Consider the following 21251-nt stretch of genomic DNA (forward strand, 5'->3'; position numbering starts at 1 on the left):
CTATAGCAACCAGGCTCACACCTGCCTGCCTAACGAGCTCTCTCTCTCTCACTGTGCCAAGATTCATCTTAAACACTTCTCTTTCAACTGCTGCTGTGTCCACAGTGTTTGCTCCACAGCCATCATTTTACCCTCAAAACGTCACCATCATTGTTCTCTTTCCAACACTGTGTCTTTCAAAGCTCAGAGATGTAAATCTTTTAAACTGTGTGGATCCAAGTGGAGGGATCACACTTTAGTCATTCAGTGATTCAAAGAATATGAACTTTTAATATTCATTCAGATGTTTTCTGACCCTAAATTTTCTGTTCTCATTTCTTAGGTTTTCCAAATTTTAATTTAAAAACTTTTCAGCTATTTTCCAACTTATTCTGTGTGAACATCAGCTTTCAAAAGTTCTGCACTTTTGTTTTCAGGTTAAAAACTCTGTATTTTCAGGCTCATTCAACATTTTTATTTTTAACTTAAAATTCAGCAATTAATTCATTTCAGTGCATACATTCAGATTCAAGCATTCACACTGCAGTTTCTTCAGAAAATGCACTTTCTAGTTATTATTATAGATTCCGTACGTTTTTTGTACTCCTACTCCTTCAAAACCGTTCAACTTAGAAAAACCATTCAAACACCGTTAGATTCCTCTTCTTTTGGACAACACTGCTTCTATTTTTCTCATTTTTAACATTTATATTTTTAATTTTATTTAACTTTTTCAACAAAAATTTCCCATGTATTTCAATGGGAGACCCTTCAAATCCTCATTCAACTTACTCATTTTAAACTCCTACTACTTCGACATACATTGACATAGAGCCACCATTCAAACTTTAAATCGAAGACAAGACATTCAACTATTCAACTTGTATTTATCTTTTCAATATCTCTTATACTTTTCTTCAGTTCCAGTTTAAGTTTCATGATGTTTTTTCACCCGTTTCAAAGTTTATAATGGGTGTGTATGGGACGGAATGTTGGGGCTAGAGTGAGACAGCTCAACTGCTAGAGTGAGAGGAGCGAAAAAATTAATCTTAAAATCTTTTTTAAACTGCTGCTGTGTCCACAGTGTTTGCTCTACAGGTATGATTTTACCCTCAAAACGTAGCCATCGCTGTCCTCTTTCATCCAATGTGTTTACTATTGTACTAGGTGTTATGGTTCTTTCATAAATGTCACCAAAGCACAGCCTCCTCCCTCCAACTCCTCCATAGACTCTAATGTTAAAATGGCTCAGAAGGTTCGTTTGAAAATCAGAAGAGCATGGTGTTTTTACACTGTCACCACGTCCATATAATAAACTCCACAGGCATGAAAACTGAGAATTAGGTAGACTGGACATTGCTGCCGCTCACGGTGAAAGAATTTCGTCAATAGGACCTGTACTTTTCATTTGGGAGCGATTTGTTTCGACCTGACTTTTCAGTTCATTTTAAGCAGCAAAAGTGAGGTGCATGTCTGTGTGCGTGTGTATGGAGCCACTGGGTGCAGTCACTATAGCAACCAGGCTCACACCTGCCTGCCTAACGAGCTCTGTCTCTCACTCTGCCAAGATTCATCTTAAACACTTCTCTTTCAACTGCTGCTGTGTCCACAGTGTTTGCTCTACAGCCATCATTTTACCCTCAAAACGAAGCCATCGTTGTTCTCTTTCCAACAGCATGTCTTCCAAAGCTCAGAGATGTAAACCTTTAAAAGTGTGTGGATCCAAGTGGAGGGATTACACTTCAGTCATTCAGTGATTCAAAGAATATGAACTTTTAATATTCATTCAGATGTTTTCTGACTCTAAATTTTCTGTTCTCATTTCTTAGGTTTTCCAAATTTTAATTTAAAAACTTTTCAGCTATTTTCCAACTTCTTCTGTGTGAACATCAGCTTTCAAAAGTTCTGCACTTTTGTTTTCAGGTTAAAAACTCTGTATTTTCCAGCTCATTCAACATTTTTATTTTTAACTTAAAATTCAGCAATTAATTCATTTCAGTGCATACATTCAGATTCAAGCATTCACACTGCAGTTTCTTCAGAAAATGCACTTTCTAGTTTTCCTATTGAGCTCTACTTTAAATAATTATTAGTGATGTGGCCTTTTTCTTATCTAAATATTATTGCTGGTTAATATATAATTCAATGAATGAACTTTTGAACGTTAAGCTTTTATTATTATAAACTCAAATCTCTGATCTCCAATCGCCTTTATGGCTCAATCAGACTAAAGTTAAAGTAGAATGTCACGCTCCTTGTCAGTAGGAAAAATTGTTGAATTTTTAATTGAATTTCTGAGGTGATCAATTGGTTGTCCTGAAGTTGAGCCGGACTGACTGAAGTCACTCTGTGACTCAAAGGTTTGCAATTACCTGACTGACTATCTACTTTATGAACACAGACTGTTTGCTAATATGTTGCAAACAGTCAATCTGAATCCGTCTGCAGTCATCAGTGCAGAGTGTAGAGCTGTTGATAAGGTGGTACACTAGAGGTGATGTAATCGGAGGTTATTGTTGTGCTGTTTCTGACAACTAAGCAAATTATGAAGTCACATAATGAAAATCAACAAGACATTCCTAAAGGTAAATTCCAAATTTAAGATATGTAATATTTTGCCCTAACAAGAAGATGAAATTTTGCTGTACTATTCAATAGCCAGTGTAAGTCCAAACCCAGTGAACTGTGCACAAAAAGGAAAGTAAGTGAAGACTGCACTCTTCTCTCTGATTCACTCTGATCAGAATGAAGAGCATCTAAGGCATCTGAAAAACTATATAGTTAAAAGCAACAGATAATAATAAAGATTATGATAAGAACTTACTTTTTTGGAATTCCCCAACTGAAGAACTCAACTAAACAGAACTTTCTCTTTTGTGAAAGATAAAGACAACTCAAGCTTCATTTTATTGCTTCATATTTAAGTCAAATCACAAGAATAACACAGAATAACACTTTACTTTAGAACATTCTGTAAACCCAAGTAAACAAATCTGACTAACTGACCTCCAACGGTAGAACAATTGTGACTTCAAATTCAGTAATGTGAAGGAAGGACTGTGTCTCAGTCAGATGACCTTCACCATCATTTCGAGGCCATGTGAACATCTGTTGGTAGCTCCTAAAGCAAATTTCCATCCAAGGTCAATGTTAGTAGATGTGAAATATGTTATTTTGGTTAGCCCTGTCTAGTAACTTGATCTTCTAAAAAAACACTGGGTTTGGCTGTTTGAAGAGAAGTGGCTTGAATCCTTGAGGCCAGCAGATCTAAATGTTTGCCATAGTTTAGATTGTGATCTTTACTCCCTTTGCGCCTCATGATCGGTGTGTTGGATTACTTCCGTGGGAGCTATTTTCGTTTCTATTCCTCCATAATGATATAGCTGAATGTCTCTGCTGCAGCCAGACTGGTTTCTAGAGCACTGACTTTGTTCGGCCTCACAGAAATATCCCAGCTGTGGTGTGGAGGGAGATTAAGAGCAAGAGCTCCTGTTTAAAGGAAGAATTAATATATATCTCTTGAGCCACCCCTCCTTTCTTTATATTTGGCTAGGAAAATGGGAAATAGGTGCAGCCATTTATTGAAGCATGTCCAGACATTAGGCAGCTTTCTTGTCATTTCTTTAAGTAGTTCTCCGGGCTCCTTGAAGGACATTCAGTGCCCTTCTTTAGATGTTGGCTGCCTTTTTTTCTGTTCTCTATCAGAATGACCCTACACTGCCTCAGTTATGTGATGGATTAGTATTCTTCTTTGTGTTTTTCTGTCAGGTATGCGTTTGCAGAGGAAGTGTGTTCACAATCATTGTCACGTTTAAAATTAAGCCATAGTAAAAAAAAATCCAGAATGTTTTCATTTATTACATGGTAGATTAGACTATAATTTTCTGTGTTTATAGTCGCATCAATTTTGACATTTTGACAAGATCCCCAACACCATTGGATTGAAATGCAGTTCTAAATGATGACAGAGCCTTCAATTTGTTTTACATTTGACTGTAGACAAGCACTGACGGACCTCTCTGCTGACGCCCTCCATACATACTGGTGACAGTCATCAGTTTTGCCTTTTCCCCCTGTTTCCAGTTCTTAATAACGGCTCCTTGGCAGCCATCCTTCCACTGAGACCATTTCTAATAAGGCTTAGAAACAGTAGATGGATCAACAAAGGTCCAGACATGTCTCTCAGGTCCCGCGTCAGGTCTTTGCTGGATTTTTTTTTTTTTTACTTCTCAAGGATATGACTTTCAGATACTGTTCTTAAGCTGGACATAGTTTTTCGGGTATGTCACTTTTTTATCCTCAACTTGTTCATGTTCCTCAAATTTTTTAAGAGCTCATTGCACACCTTGTTGGGAAAAAACAACACACCACAAAAACAATTTTATGCCTGTTAAACAGTGTTAATGTGAGCAAATGATATGTTTTTGCAACAGGCTGCTAATAAGTGCCCAAAGAAACATTTTTAACATTTTATTTATTCTTGAATTATTAACAGGTTATGTCCAAAAACTTATAAAGACCTTCAGAAAGTCTTGAGAACTATTGCTCAGGACCACTTAAAAAAAAAAATTGGGGGTGGCTCAAGACTTTCGCACAGTACTCAGTTCTCATATTTCTCATCAAAACCTTGGCATTTTTATTTGAAAAATGACTCCAGTGTGTATCAGTTATCAAAATACTGTCACACAAATTTACCATCAATTAACTAATCAACTGTTTAACCTTCTGCAGTGCTTCAATCTTCCAATTTTACGCTCGCAAACTCAACATTCACACAAATGAATGCCCTACGCCATGTGGGAATTTTGTGAAAATGCAGCATTTACTAGATAAACTATACACATCTGGCTGTGGTTGGCGCTGGAACACAGTAAGCAATGACATAGACCATTTGCTGCAGCCCACAGAGACAATACTGAATCACTTCTCCTCGCTGAAAGCAGCTTATCCACAGAGAACATAATTGATAATGTAAATACAGAGTTGGATGGCTCCTCCACAAGTTTGTCATGGCCTGTTTACATAATGTTCAATTCTGTTTTTCCTGTGATTTCCTGGACGTTGCGCAGAGGCCTGAGATAGGCATGCAGGGGTCGGCAAGCAGGCACATCCACACAAATCCGCACACGCATACATGCAGCATAACACAGCACAGGACACGCTTGAGTTTGCACAAACAGTGGCTGCCTGTCCCTGAGTGGGACGTCCGTCCGCAGAGGGAGGTGTAGGAACAGAATGGGAGACACCGGAGAAAACACAGCGACAGCAGTGAGTGTCTCAGCTCGACCACCTTTACTCTGCCACGTTGTTCATATGTGGCATTAGAAAAGAGGTGCAGCAGTTTTGCCACAATTTATAGTGCTAGCATTTAGAAAAAGCTCAGGAAATACCAGAATCAACTCCACCTGGCCCTTCAAACTGTTTGAGCTCTTTGGTTATCTTTCAGTAATTCTCTGTGTGAAATATTGTGATATTGACCTGCTCGGTTTTCCAAGGAGTTTCTCACCATGTCCGGCTGCTTCCATGCTGGCTTGTATCTGCTGCAATTTTCTGCATGCAGAGAGCTTTTTGTCAAGATGAATTCAAACTGACACAAACGCAGCAGGATACTGATGTCTGGATCAACAACAATAGAAATCCATACAAACTGTTGCTTACTCACATTTGGTGGTCTATAAATCTTGTCTAATCTGACTCAGCTTAAAGGATCAAATTTACAAATTTACTGCACCAATGAAAAACTCTCTTTTGGTGTTAAAAAGCTAAAAAGTGGGTGCAGGTATTTTCATGACTGGGCTTGTTGTGCAGGTCTTTGTAGGAGTTTCAGTTTTAGAGTGGAAAATCAGGAAGGTCTAATGAGGCAATTGGACTAAATTTAATGCATTTAACTTTAGATCTTGTGTTATTTTGCACCTGGTGTGGCTGTGATAGTTGTCCCTAGGAATGCTAATATACTGAAAATGAGACGATTTTATCAGAATGAGTTTGTATATAGTGGATAGCTCAAAGTTACACTGTAAAAAAAGTAACATAATTTTCTGTCAGCACGTTATCCTTTTTTAACCGTTTCTGTAAGTGGCAGTTGTAATTGTGAACTGTAATTGTTAATTGTAACATTCAACTGTAGTTAAAAAAATAGGAAAAAAACTTAATCGAGAACATACCTTCAATTGAAAATGGCACATCATAAAATCTTCATCGTTCATGATTTGTTTTTCATGCATATATTACCATATTGAAATGACTGTCAAAATGCAGAAATTAATGGGACTCAGACACCTCTAGATAGATCTCTGATGTCTAATGGGTTTTATAAATAAGTCTTCCTAAAATGAGAAAATTGCTTGCATTTCTGCACATAACACAGTAACAGCAAGTTCATCAATGCACAGATGGGTAAGTATTTGATGGTAGATTATGTTTTGTGTTATTCTGCACATCCTACAGATCAGCTGTTGCACATTTCAGGTTTACAGTGTGGGATAGTTTGTAATAATGCAGCCCTTTTTCTACACAAATCCTGTGCTCCTCTGATTTATCCAGACCGTACGCAGCCCTCAGTCATTTCTAATGGAGAAGTTTGCTTAAAAAAAGACACAAATTTCCATTAAGTTGGCTCTCAGTGATCTAAATTGCCATTGCTGTTACTGGAGACTGTTTTATTTTGATTACTAAACTGCTTGTCCATGATCCAGTCTGTTTTTGATTTGTGAATTTAGGTTTTTAGTAAATTAGCACATTGTTAGTTGAGTTGATCACCCACAGAACTTTCTTCCCCTTCAACCCATGACTTAATTTGGCCCTACATTTTCTAATGATTGATTTTGCCAAGCCCACATAAATTGCAAGCCTTTGAATTTCACCATGTCCCAAAACAGTAGACACAGGGATCAAGTATTAACTACACTTGATGTAAAAAAAACACTTTTGTAAAAATAAAATAGCACAAAATAAAAGTGAGCTAAACAGGACGTTTTTGGCATGGGTAACATTTTAATTACTTTTTTATTGATAATTGAGGCATTAGTTCATGTGGGATTTCAGTGCAGACAGATATTTGACAGCTGTTTGGCAAACCTCACATAGGGCATGTTATTTACATTGCTGAGCAAGGTTAGCAACCCACCTCCATTCCAGCTCCTCCTCCTCTGCCATGTCTGACACAATCAGTGCCTTTTCTGTCATGTTGATGCTGCTCTGTTCTGTACCAACTACAAGGTGTGCTCTTCCTCCCACAAGCAGTTGCACATAGCAGATGGAAATAAGTGGTACTGGCAGAAATGTCATATAAAACTACGGTTAACCATCTCTACTATGCAAAACATGCCCATGCTCCTCCTCATTCCATACTGACGCTGATCATCAGCTGGTGACAGTATGACTTTATGCGGGTGACGAGCAGCTTTGGCCTCAGTCTTCTAACACTAAATTCAGTGGACTGTCAAGCTACAGTCGTTCGTACAGCAGATAAAACAGATTTTCACTTGTTGGCTGGAAATGAGAAGCCTACTGTTTACTTCCATGTGAAATCAGCTGTCATATCACTGTTTAAAGAATTACTGCAAATTTCAAATGATAAATGTGCCTGTGGTATCAGTGTGTAAAGTGCTTTGTGCAACAATGGAACGCTTGACAGCCATAGCAGCAATAACTGGATGGAGGGGCTTAGTGAAAAGTCTATTATCTCACCCGATTATTTCTATCTTTTTTGTGCATTCTTTGTCTCTTGTATTGGCTCTGCGGATTTTGTCCCGCCTGATCTTCCCACTAGTTCTCTGTCAAAAACAACAACAAAAAAGTCATTTTGGAAGTAATAGAGATACGATCTCCTTGGAAGTTTGCTTATGGGGGAGGTCCAAATATAAATACAAGCTTAGATGTTGACACAAATTTGCTGACACGAGTTTGCGTCCATCCTGGCCTTTTGCTGAAAGGGGACTTCCTGTCATCAATTTAGCTTTTCCTGCCAAGACAACTGTGAGCAGAAAGAGGTGCTTTCCCCAAATATCACCCAGAGCAAACTTGCTCAATTAAATGAGACAATTCTCTGGTGCAAGTGCATTTTTTTTGAGTAAGCAAATATCATTTTTTTATCCTTTCTGTCAAAAACAGAGAGAAATCTTTATAGGATTGTTATTTATTCTCATGACCAAACAGACCAAATATTTATTTCCTGCTGTGAGTTCATGCCTAGTTTGCATGTCTCTTTGTGTCTTCACAAGAACATTTTCATTGTGCACACTCTGCACCCCGAGCAGTTTGGCCAGCGATTTGCCCGTTCAGCACAATGCATTGTGGGATCCCGCTGCTTAATCCTGGGGTTAAAAATGAGCGTGCATCCATAACGAGAGCACCATCGTCACAGAAGAAATCGACACCACACTTTAATTGCCTCTCTCTCCTTAAACCTGGGCAATCATTCCCACAGCCCACTGTGTTAAAAGAAGATGGGAAGGTGGTGGTGGAAGGTGATAAAAGGATCTGACCTTGTGCAAATCTGCTACTGTCTATCTGTCTGAATGTGTGTGGGTAAGTGAGTGAAGTGGCCATTGGCTGACAAGAAGATACGCAACATCCAAAGGAGAGCTCAAGGCAGCAGATCACATGGGTATGTATGTATCCACAGCATCACAGAGCGAGAGAGAGCAGCCCTGCAGCAGATGATTTAAGAGCTGGCTGGAGAAATCAATATTTTAGCAGATATAAAACCTTGAATCTCCATTGGAGTTGTATTTAAAATTATGTGAATCTTGGCTGCAGAATAAGCGCTGCGTATATCATCATCCCCTCAACTCATGCACCATAGCCTACAGCTATGTATAATGTTGCATCCATGTGTCTGTAAGGGCAGAGAAAAAGCTTCTTTTTTTTTTACCACAACAGTTTCTATCAATTTTTACTTTTTTTAGTTTTTTGTTACTTGACACTAATTAGCATGTGTTTGTATTCATATAATGTGTAACGCACATAATGCATTCATATTGTTCGTGGAAGCTTGGTTAGCAAGTTTGCTGGCATTAGCTAATAACTAAGAACCCACCCAGCTGTTGAAAATGAAGTCACTTTAGCCACAAAACCCCCACAAAACAAAATACTAATGCAGAAGCAAAACTAATGGATGATCACATGGTAGCAACAACCTCTGTGATCTGAAACTACAGAATGAAATCACGATTCTCTGTTGTTTTTTAACTGCAAGCATCCTCTTCATATAGACAGTGAGTAGTGTAGTGAGTAGTAGTTCCTCATTTATAAAAGCTTTAATCTCCTTTGACAGCGATGTGTCTGTGTGGTTGGATATGATTGATTGGCACCAGGCTTCTGAACTGAGAAGCAAACCGTAGGTGTGGAGTGGCGGTGCAGTAGTTAGCGCTGTCTCACACTGCCAGGGAAGTGTTTGAATCCATTGGCCAGCCTGGGCCCTTTTGTGTGGAGTTTACATGTTCTCCCTGCCTGTCACCTCATGACCTCACGGGACAGTCTCCAACCCTGAATTAAATCTAAATAAGTCTAAATAGAAGAATAAAGGGATAATTGGTGCATTGTAACATGCATCATGTATTACGACCATCTCGCTGTTTTAAGGAAATCTGAGGAAATCTGTATAATGAAAAAAACTCAAACAGTCTTTATTTGCCAAAACATGTGCTCATGGAAGTCTGGCGTGAGAGAGAGATTTATTTCAGAGTGGAGCCCTGAACTATCTGTCCTTGTCTGTTGTATTGCTGTATTTCCAGTAGTAACTGGCTCAGAGGTGACTTTGTGTGGTCATGTTATTCTCAACAAACATAGCGAAAGTAATTACTGCAGCGGGCTTCGAGGAGACTCGGGCCCTTATCTGAAATGCCTCTCGCACCCGCAGCAGGCGCGCGAGCTTTACGTGGTCTAATAAGTCGCTCTGGGTTTTGTTTTGTTTTTTCTACTGTAAAAAAACCCACCTGATTACCTTGATATGTCCCATGTGTGTTTATTTGTTTTAGCTGTGCTCATTTCTGCGGATAGATAACAGAGGTTTAACAGAAATACCGCAAGTGTAGCGTGCGTTAAATTGGATTTGCCTGCGTTTTCGCAACACGATAAGGTTGTGTGCGTGTGTTTGTGTTTTCAAGTACTCTCCGAGAAGTCCTGTCCAGGCGCTATTTTTCTGTTTCCCCCAAACACATGCATCACTCAGAGAAAGTTTCTCATTTTACATTCAGCCCAGACATAATTCATCCCAAAAAAGGGGGGAAAAAAAAGAGGAAAAGTAGTGATGGCTGTCATAGAAATAATCAAAACGGAGGCACCTCGTCTCTTCTGAATATTAATTCATCACTTAAAGATCCCTGCAGTGCATTTCATTGATTTGTTTGCTGTTGTGGTGTGAGCAATGGATGACTGAATTGTGCTGACCTGGCGTTTCCTTAAGCTTTTCTATTAGGCCGATATTTTGACATGAAGGAGTGCAGGAGGGGGCGTGTGGGGGATGGTGGTGGATGGCTTGGATCATTACACATCTTAACCACAAATGGCCATAAACAAGTCCAAAACGTGGCTTGGATGAGTAATTTACAGCCGCAATCTCATCAGACATAAATCCTTATCTCTTGCCAACATATTGACAGGCAGAGGATAAACAATTTATCAGCCATTTGAATAAGTAATCTCCCCCAGCTCTGTTTTTGTGATATTTACAAATGCGCCTCCCCTCACTTGCTCTGCATGCTCACCTCGACTTCTCTCTCTCTCTCATATCTTTTGCCCCTAAACAGAAACCTGAGTAACAACAAGATCTCTCTGCTGAGGAACGGCTCCTTCTATGGCTTGGCTGCCCTGGAAAAGCTGTGAGTACTTAAATCAAGCACTCTTTAATGTTTTGTCCTCCCCAGAGTCCTAATAGCTGTCATCGCAGCAGTAGTCTTGCACTGTAACTGGGAAAAGGCAAACAGGGGACATGGTGGGAATTAGGAGATCCTTGTCAGGTTTTACCCTGCAGGAGACTTGCCAGTGTTTTTTTTTTTTCTTTTACCTTCCTGCCCTTGCGTTTAACCACAATTGCCACAGTAAATGTCCTAAAAGAGATAATATATAGCATCATATTAGGGACTAATGCAGTGTGAGATCAGGGTGCTCTGACAGTGTGACTGACTGTGGCGGGCCCGTGTCGATGACTCTCGCACCATATGCAATCTCCCAGAGGGCTGCATTCATGCAGCCTGATGATGAGCTCCATGATAGCTCTTCCTGTATGCCCCCCTGAAGTCAGCTATTGATTGCTTTCACCTCCGTGCAGCCCAGTGATAGCTGCTTTTCTACCTGATGGTGACACAGACACTGGCTGATGAGGAAATCAGAAAGGGGCTGAAATCACACAGAGCGGATGGCTTGATAACTTGCTCTGTTTCAGTCAGTCATCCCCAGAGGTATGTGCATGTGAAAGCACACATATTAAGCTCACCACGCACGCCAAAACACACACACACACACACACACAAACTACATCAGTGACTGCTGTGAATATTATTACAGTCAGTTTTGGCCCCCGTCTCCCCTGACTGCTGACTGACAGTTAAATTTAGATTGGAATAATGGCAGCATTATTTCACTTCTTTTTGGGTGGCTGTGTCGCCTGGTGACCTACAGGATGGTGTCACCTGTCTCTCCGGGCCTTATTAGTGCCATTAAATTGTCCGACTCTCTCTCCAGTTCCATTGGAGTGATAGCGATGATGATTGCAAGGCTTTTAAGGACATTCAGCCAAAGGTCTGTCGCGCCTGACCTTTTGGAGCAGCAGTTTGCGTGGCCCATCCCTTCCTTCACCTCACTCCCTTGGTTCAGTCTTTCCATTCTTCCTGCCACATGCAGCATTTGGCAGAGATACGCCTGTTGCTGAAAGCTGATGCCAAACCAGGTAGCCTCAGTGAGTTGAAAGTGGCGGCCAGCTGTTCCCTCGTCTGGCACAGCCGACTGACTGCCTTCCTGTACGGCTGGCTGACTGAATGGATCTGAGGGTTGTGGAGAATTGGCAGCTGATTGACAAGCTTAATAAGGCATGTGTATATGTTTGCACCACTCCTGCTGCAGCTGCGCTCTCAATGTTCTTCAACAAACAGACCGTTTGGGGCAAGAATGGAAACTTGGATCCCACTGCAAGTTTTTTTTTTTTTTTTTTTTTTTTTAAATGAAACAGAAACTGATTTGCACATCTTTTCTTATTTAACACTGGCTCTAGATATGCAGATAATTTTAGTTTCATTCATTTTTATTCTGAGGCATTCTGTTTCCTTTCTAATTCCGTTTAGGCACAGACATAATAAGACAGACAAAGTACTCTGTGCATGACCAACTGAAATCCAGCAAACACAGAAGGTGGAAGTTGGTAGACGTTTTTAGTAGATTTGACGGTTTATTCTCTTTAAGCAGTTTTTATGTCCTGTGGACCACTGATAAAAAAAAAGTGCTTCAAAATAACCCCCTGCACTGCATGCCAATCTTTGCTTTGGTGTTAGTTCAATAAACAATAACTGTCAAGAATAACTGTCACTTTTTTATCTCTCTGCCATAAAAGGCTGAGGGGGTATTATCGTCACACCACCAGGCGGGTGGGTGGCGTGGACACCCAAGTTTGTGAATGTGATAACCCAAGAACAAGGAGACGTGGGATTTTGAAATTCGTACCGTAGGTGCATCTACTAAAAGTCTCAAATTAGTTTGAATCTCAGTGACGTTGACTTCAAGGTTAAGGTCAAGGTCAGAGTCGAAGTTTTCTTAAGATCTTGTGAACACCATTAATCGAGAAAGATGTCACGTATGATTTTCAAAGTGATACTATAGGTGCATCTACTAGAGGCTGAGTACCAGATATATTATTGGCACAATATACTAAGCACGCAATTTAATAATTTATTGATGGAAGATCTATATACTGGTACATTTACCAGAATACTGACTTATTAGATTATTTATTAGTTGTCAAATCTAAACAATATAAATTAGTAAAATGAAGAATATATTAAATAATATGTATACTGCAAAATTAATGATAAATTCATATAGAAGATTTAATACCTGTTGGGTTGTTCATAAAGTCCCTTATAATATGATGCTTATCCAAACATTGTGTTCTTGTTATGAAACGGCTGTGTGCAGGCAGGAAAAGGACCCAAAGTGCAGACTCCGGAGACAAAACGTAAACTCAAAAAACAGCTTTAATGCTGAACTCAAAAAGCAACAAACTTCCAAATAAACTTACACAAGCAGGCAGCCAGAACACACAGCAAGATGAGGGTGGATAAGGGTAGATCACAACACAGACACAGAGAAACACAGGGCTTAAATACACAGAGGGAGCAATGAGGGAATGGGAAACAGGAGGGAAACACAGCTGGGGCACCTCAGGCCTAACGAGACAAAGGAAGCAAAACCAGACACATTAACATAAGACATGGACCTTCAAAGTAAAACAGGAAACATAACACAGAGACGCAGACTTGACACGGGGATACAGCAGACAGGGGAGACAGCAACTATGGATCACAGACAGAAAACCAGAACATTAAAACTCTAACAAAACCCACATAGAAAACCTAAACTAAGAATAAATCTATAACCCATAATATAATGAAATAAACAAAATTAAAGAACCAAAACCACAAAACACTGGGTCGATGACCCAGGCACCCTAACAGTTCTTAGCCCCACAATGTTGCTGCCTGCTCTGCTGCAGTATTTTCTAGATTTTAAATGCTTTTATAGTGCCTTATTTCGATAACTTGATCGATAATCAGCGGCCACTCAGCTGCACCAAAAAGTTAAAAAATTTGCACTGACAGTTAAAGTGCATAACAAACACAAAAACACACTCAATTGAACTGTCAAATGTATAACTATATATGATTTGGGGTTTTTGTATAAGATATTTGTATAAGTCATATGTATGTTAGTGTTCACATTACCAGAATCTTAATTTAGTGCACTTGTTCTTTGGCAAAAGTAGAGCAGAAAAGAAGAGCGTGAAAATTCGATGCACTCATATTTTTAGGTTTAGGCATCAGTTGAATGTTAATCAAATGTAGCACTTTTCATGAAAATCACCACAGTGGTTATACAGTGGTGCTTGGGGAAAAGTTAGGTGCTCCGGAGACAAGGTCTGAGGAAACACTTTAATAGTAATTTCACTCTGAACTAAATGAGCATTAACTTTTTCATCCGAGGTCACGGGGGAGCATTATTAGGCTTCCCAGTCCAATTCCGTGATGAGAGTATACTGTTTTCCTTGTAACTTACTAATCCTAGCTAGGGGCTCGACTCATATATATCATTATTGTTATCATAGTTGATGAATGATGGAATTTCTATAGCACACTAAGCGACTTTATTAATCCCCCATAGAAGTCTCTTTTGATGTGATTTGCTTGCCCCTGTAGGCCAGATAGAGTCCTTTTAATGGAGGGTTCCTGTATTGTGGGTGATGGCCTGAATCCCCCCCATATGGACACCAGCCTACTGCCATCAGCCAAACTGGGTCCCACAGGAGCAAAGCAGAAACAAAGCCCATCACTGTTCTCTGGTCAGGACACTAAATCTAGCTTTTGCCACTTCATCATGTGTTTCCACCGCAGAAGGCCTCGCTGTGCGGAGGGTCTGTCTGAAAGAGACCAGGCTGGCATATCCTTCTCATACTGATTAGACTCATGAGTAAATGTTTTTATACAAAGATTGCACTTAATTTGGAACTATTATGGACATTATAATACTCTATTTACATTCTTTATGCAGCATCTAGAGTCCAGTGTAACAATCCAATAACAACTACAGAAAATAAATGATTCCTTAATGATAAGGTCGAGATTCTTCGAGCACACTTCTGTTGGCTTCAAGCATATTGTTGATTATAGGTGTCAGAGAGAGGAGCGGGTATTTTTGAGATCATGACAGTGGCTATGACAGCAGATTTATCCTTCACAGACTCTCCAAATGTTTTCTTTACTGAAAGCAGAGGATCTTTTTTTTTTCCGTCTATTTGACCAAACATTATTTGTCTAGCCCTGAGGTGTTTAGAGGCAGGCCGTCAGACTGAGCGGACCACGGCTCAGGCCGGAGACAGTATCAGAATTCAGAGTAGCATCTGCAATTGCTCATCCTGAAAAGTGGATGTCAGAGGTGTGAGGCAGCGTCCTTTAAAAAGTTTTGCGAGTCCTGTTGTTCGTACTGACAAAGTGACGTTTATTCGGTCTTCCCTGTGAACGCCTCTCCTTGGGAGGTGATTGATGATGGAGTGGCAGGTCGCTGAAGGACACATCGCCCCGGCCGGTTGTGCATAAGAATGTGCGGCTGGGTAACGTCCAGGGCTCCGAGTGCAGAGTGCAGGTCCGGAAATGCTCGATGATTATGCGATCATAAACCGGACTGACCCTGAGGTTTTCCTGCAAGGGTCAGCTAAAAAAATGAGAGCATTATTAGACTTCTCACAGTCCAAATGCAGTTTAAAGGAAAAAAGCCTAAGATTACATGTGTTAGTGTAAAAGAAAAAGAAACAAAATCTAATATTCAAATCATGAACCTTTCCATTACTGATTGACAATTGAATAAGTTCATTTTGTTTTCTCATTAAGAACACTTAATAGATGGAGTGAAGCCATCTGATGAAAGACTCAGAACACATTTCTAGGTAGTGCCACAGCTACTTGTTCAATCTATTTCAATTTGTTAACCATTTATCTGTAATTATTACCAACTTAACTCATAATTGTATTTATCCTTCTTAGGCATGCACTCTAGTTTTCATGTAAGACAACATTTATGTGGAACATAAACCGCAGGTGAACTTGGGTTTGCTTGCGCAGTGTTAGCTTGCTTTACATTTTCCAGATTTCCCTGTATCACACAAAAGCATTGGTATAACCCCCTCAACCCCCTTTGTTTACCTAAGAGAGGACGTGGAGTATGATCAAGCCTTAAATGGATCAAAGCGCACGCTTGAAATATGAATGCTTTTATTGTTGTTTTACAGGAGACCATTGCTGGGTCGCAGCTGAGGTAAAACATGTGAGGAGCATGGGTGTGACCGACTCACTGACCAAGTTTGGAGAAACAGAGGGGGAGACAGAAGAACAATCCGTCTCCCGCTCTGTTTGGGTAATCACAAATAATCGTCACCCACGATTAAAACAAACAGTAGATGAGGAGCGTAGACTTACAGCGCAGATTGGTCATAATATTCAGGTCTAACGTGGGAGTGTTGGGAGTTGCTGTTTGCTTTGTTGTGTTATGCTATTTAAAAAAACAGCAACCAAGAGGGCATCAAAAGTGTCTCTTAAAAGAACTTCACACTCTCTTTGACCTTTTGTTTTGTTCTAATAGAAATCTCTCACACTGATGAGAGGAGTAGTTCCAAAATTGGATACCGACGCTGAGCTGTTAACAAAGAAATTTTCTTCATATTCCTCAGAAGCATTTCCCCCAGTCTGCTGTAAAACCGCCTTTGATGCTTTTGTGCAACTCTTTTAATTTTAAGTGTTGCTTGACTAAAGGTTATTTTTGCAAATGTGACTGCTTTTACTGTTACTTTTCTTCTAGGTCAGAAGTGAAACCGGAAAAAATCCCGACAAATACTTCACTTGCGCTGTCGATCGACCCGCTAGGAAGGAACCTGCACTCCATCAGTGCTTGAGAAATATTAAGTCGTGGCTTTTAAACCACAGATGTTTAAACTTTTCCCCCAAAAAACAAATATATTCACAGTTCATACAGATTATTTTTAGATTTACATGGGTCTACGGTGACTGTTTGAATAATTCGAATAAGAAGGTTGAATAATTAATTTGTGCCCACAGGTGCTGTGGTGCCTACTGTATGTAATATTTTATAATGCAAACACACACAGGGAAGTCCGCCGTTTTAAGCTCTGGCAACGGTAGCTAGAAGCCTGTCACAATGCATACACATTCACTCTGTTTAATTGGACTGAACTGTCTGACTGTCTGCCTTTTTCCCCTTCTCAGTAAGCTTTCAACACACATTTATTTACAATTCAATAGGTGGTTATCTGTCTCAGTGAGTGTTTGTTATAATTCAGTGGATGTGACCAGGCCTTCCCTCAAAGCACCTGCAAACTCACCCATGAATATTTAACATGTGAATAAATGGTTTTAATAAACACCATCCACATTACAATCAGGTCTGGTGCCAATATACTGTAGGTTACATTTAGTCAAGTTAATGACAGAGCCAGTTAGAGTTTCCATGGGGGCAGCCTTTCATCCAGGTTTAGGTTTAGGAAAGGCTGGAGCCTAGTCTAGATGAGATAAAGGGAAAGGCAGGGTACATATTGACACAGTTCATTACCCACAATTCATTATTATTGCAATTTTCGTTATTTTGCAACATGCAAGGTTTTGCGATTGAATGGGGTCGATTATAAATAGTTGAAAATCACATGTTGCTGCCTTCACAAACAGAAATTCACATTTCTGTGTAACTATTACATTTGCGCTCAGCAATCTTCATGTTCTTTGAGTTGAGTCCTCTTGAACTGGACTCACTGACAAACACTGACGGCAACATGTTGGCGACCTTACACAATCTGTCTAACAGCCAATTAAACAAAAGTTTGCTCGGGGAACTTTATCTCAGGATGATGTTGCATGAGAGGAGCCCTCTTGTTCATAGTATTTCTAAAGTGTTTTCATTTTTTTTAAAATAAAATGTTGATATTTGGTGTCCCTGCATTGATACAATATCACCACACAATTTGTCGCAACACTCAGACTGGACTCATTTTAGGTTAGATGTTGCTATCTTCTCCTCTCAGATTACAACATCAGAAAAAATTAAGCAGAATCCACAAAATTGTTATCGAAATTTAGATCACAAATTTGTTATTTCTTTAAATACGCTTGAGTGTGTGATTTGATCTATGAGGTGGATTTTTTTTACACAGACTATGAAGGCGGGATGTAGAAAGAAAAGGTAAAAGAAACAGTATAATTTTTTTTTATCTGAAATTTTTGAATTTGCTGAATACAAAGGTTACGTGGCTACAGCCCTCTGGAAACCATGAATATGTTTTTTATGGAGCAATTCTTCCAACGGTTGCTAAGATATCTTCAAGTCCATCGATCCATTTTCTTAACTGCATATTAAATTCAAGGCCATGGAGATGCTTAAGCATAACCCAGCTGTCATAGGACAAGTAGCCAGGTCCATCTCCACAGATCTACCACAGAGAGACTGACAATCATTCATATCTGCAAATTAGAGTCACTAATTGATCAAACATCTTTAGACTGTAGAAAAAAGCCAGAATGCCTGGAAAAAACCCATCCAGGCACAGGGAGGAGATGAAAACTCCACACAGAAATGCCCCAGAACCTTCTTGCAGTGAGGCAAGAGTACTAATCACTGCTCCACCAATACAAAACCAGTTGGAGTCAACCTAATAAGCAGCCAGCTTTAGTTTATTACTGATCTAAGAGAAATAATACCAACTGAATATCTAGTCTTTTATACCCTCTCAGTTCTTTCTTAGTTAGGGAAACTCTTCTTTTGTTATCTGTCAGCCTCTATCATCACTCTGTTTACCTACTCTGACAGTGGGGAGTTTTCTACAGTTATGGTTCAGTCACACTAGAATAAAAATAGGTCAGCAACCTCCTTGAGACTTGAATAAAAAACACTGGTTGCCAAGAGAATGCACTGGATTTTTTCAGACTGGGTGACTTTCTGCCAGCAGCTGCAGCAAACAACTGATCGCCGAGATGTTGAACGTGTAACACACTTAACTTCTGCATGACCACTTTCAATTGCAAGACAATTACACCAGTCACCTGCTGGGATGCAACCGGTCTCCAAATATTTGCAGCCCCACAGACTAAACGCAGTCACTCTCAGACAGACAGAACATTCTGCACTGATGACTCGTCTGCGACACATCACTGTGCAATACAGAACTCAAATGGTTTTACTGCTATATTAAACCGAGGTTTCTGGGTACCTTGCATCGTTGGCAGTTAACCTGCCATCCTGCAGCTTCTGCATCACTGTTTGTGGAGGAATTTCAGTTCCAGATCTATGAGGATCTGGCTGGACTCTGAATGTAAGTCATTTCTGTGTATGTATACACACTAGATTTGCTTCATATGGCAACATTTATTCATAAACAGATTGCATGTAATTGTTAATGTGGCCCCATTCAGTCACAAACTGATAGCAGACTGACTCCGTCTTATTGCCGTTTTATTGCTTATTCACTCACACTAACTTGACACACAAAGCAACCATTTCAAAGGCAACACGCTTGTAAGTTAATTACATATGTTGTCAATAATTTTGGTCGTACTGCAGTCCCCGACTACTTTCCCCTAGTGTGACGGTAGCGTTATTCTGGTCGTTCCACTGGCCACCATTGTAGCTACATGGGGAGAGTGATCAACAAAACTGGGATGCTCTTTTTTTTTTTGGTTGAGCAATGAGGCTTTTATTTTCCTGCAAGATTTTGTAGCTGATGGCAGACTGATTTGAATCGTGAAAATGAGTTTTAGTAGGAACCAGTCAAAATGCAGGTGTTGTCATTATTCTAAGACCACTAGACTGTACAGCTGAGACTTCTATTACTAAGTAAAGATGAGTGAAAGAAAGAAAATCTGTCAAACTTGAGACATGGTGCTTGAACGTTTGGGAATCACTAAAATACAGTGTGAACAGCATTTTGAAATCCTTTGAACAGTTGTTTATTTATTTATTTAATTTTTTGGAATAAAATCGATGAAAAAGTTAAGGAGTTATCCAAGTTGGTGCACTGCTAGTTAAACCATTTTTAACTCTACCCCATCTAGTCTTGCCTGCAGCGTTATGTGTGGGAGTGCAGTATCTTTGTATCGTCACTATTCTGAATATTAGTCTTCTGTTCTCTAAAACCAAGATGGCCTCGCATTCACAAATGCTGAGACAATATTGCGCCACTGAGAAATACGATGCGAGTTCAGTTAATGAAAGCACGTTGTGGCCTCATTTCATTAACTGTGCACACAATCGAATACGTCATGCGGCATCACTTTCCATTTGGACGAGTGTCCGAGTACCCATAGGAGGCTGCAGTTTTATTTGCTTATGTACTTCAAGTAGAATTTGACTTTCAGTGAAACTGATGGCGCTCTGATAATTCAATCAACACTGAGATTTATTTATGGGGACTATGCATGATTAAGTATGACTTGCTTTTAAAGAGAAGGCAGTATTGTGTCTGGAGCATGTGTGTGGTGTGTTCTGCGTGTGGAGATTTATCACAGCGACTGAACGCCTGTGCACGCTTCTTTATTAGCGTAACAGTGCGGTGCGGTAATCATTTGGATTCCACACATTAGTGTCACATTGCAAACAGGCTGCTCTCCTCGGGATCACGCGCGTCAGGAGAACCTGAGCTGGCTAAGATATACAGTCCAGTTTAAATTAATTGGGAAGCACTTCAGTAGCTTTTCAAACATTAACCACAAATGGTGGAGTTTAAACTTAGGGTCGCTACTGCTACTCAAACAGGCAGGACCGGGGGAGTAGAAAATGGTTATTGTTTAAACACTCGTCTCATTTGAGCTGCTCCAGCTGTATCTACAGCGGATATGTGGGGCAAGTCTCCCCAAGGTAGTTATCATTTGTTTGTGTGTCTGTGTGTGTGTGTGTGCGCGCGCATCATAAATACTCAATAGTGGCCAGAGCTTTTGTTTACCTCAGCTGAAGACAGAAGTGGGCTTTTATTTGAGTCGGGCTATTATCAGACTCACCACTTATATTCGATTTCCCCTTAAATATACTCTATAAGTATATTTAATGTGGTGAAGCTAGGAGACTCCTTTTTTTCACATTTTCTCCACTTTGCTGTTATATGCTGCCACTGTGTCCTGTTACTTCAGATTCAGAGCTTAGAGCCTGAGGTGGCATAATCTCTTTTCTTCCTTAGAAAGCATTTGCTGTAAAACTGCAACTGTTTACGCAGGAAGTGTGGAGCTTTTTTTTTGTCAGTATACACTAATATGCAGATTAAACCAGTGTGAGATATTTTCCTTTCTACATTACAGCCATAATGTAGATTTTACTGAGTTTACAATACAAGTTATTATAGTTGTATTAGCTGTATTTTGTGTGGTTTGTCATTATGCTTGTACACATCTTCTCTATGTTCATAGTCCCCAGGTCTCTGCTGCTGGTCACTTGTCTCACAGCTAGTTTTACAGAATTATGGAAGTTAATGGAGGTTTCCTAACTGGTGAGTTGCAGGCCAAAGTTGCCTCACTGTGAGT

General features: G+C 39.9%; 1 protein-coding gene across 1 annotated transcript in view; it reads left to right on the top strand.

The window, feature by feature from the left end:
• LOC116309656 (adhesion G protein-coupled receptor A3) overlaps window positions 1–21251 on the top strand; it is a 202889-nt gene that overhangs the window by 11858 nt on the left and 169780 nt on the right. The window contains exon 2 of the mRNA XM_031726320.2: window positions 10731–10802. Within this exon, the coding sequence (XP_031582180.2) occupies window positions 10731–10802 (72 nt within the window). The remainder of the gene's footprint in view (window positions 1–10730; window positions 10803–21251) is intronic.

The sequence above is a fragment of the Oreochromis aureus genome, linkage group 13 (genome assembly GCF_013358895.1).
Source record: "Oreochromis aureus strain Israel breed Guangdong linkage group 13, ZZ_aureus, whole genome shotgun sequence".
Classification (NCBI taxonomy): domain Eukaryota; kingdom Metazoa; phylum Chordata; class Actinopteri; order Cichliformes; family Cichlidae; genus Oreochromis; species Oreochromis aureus.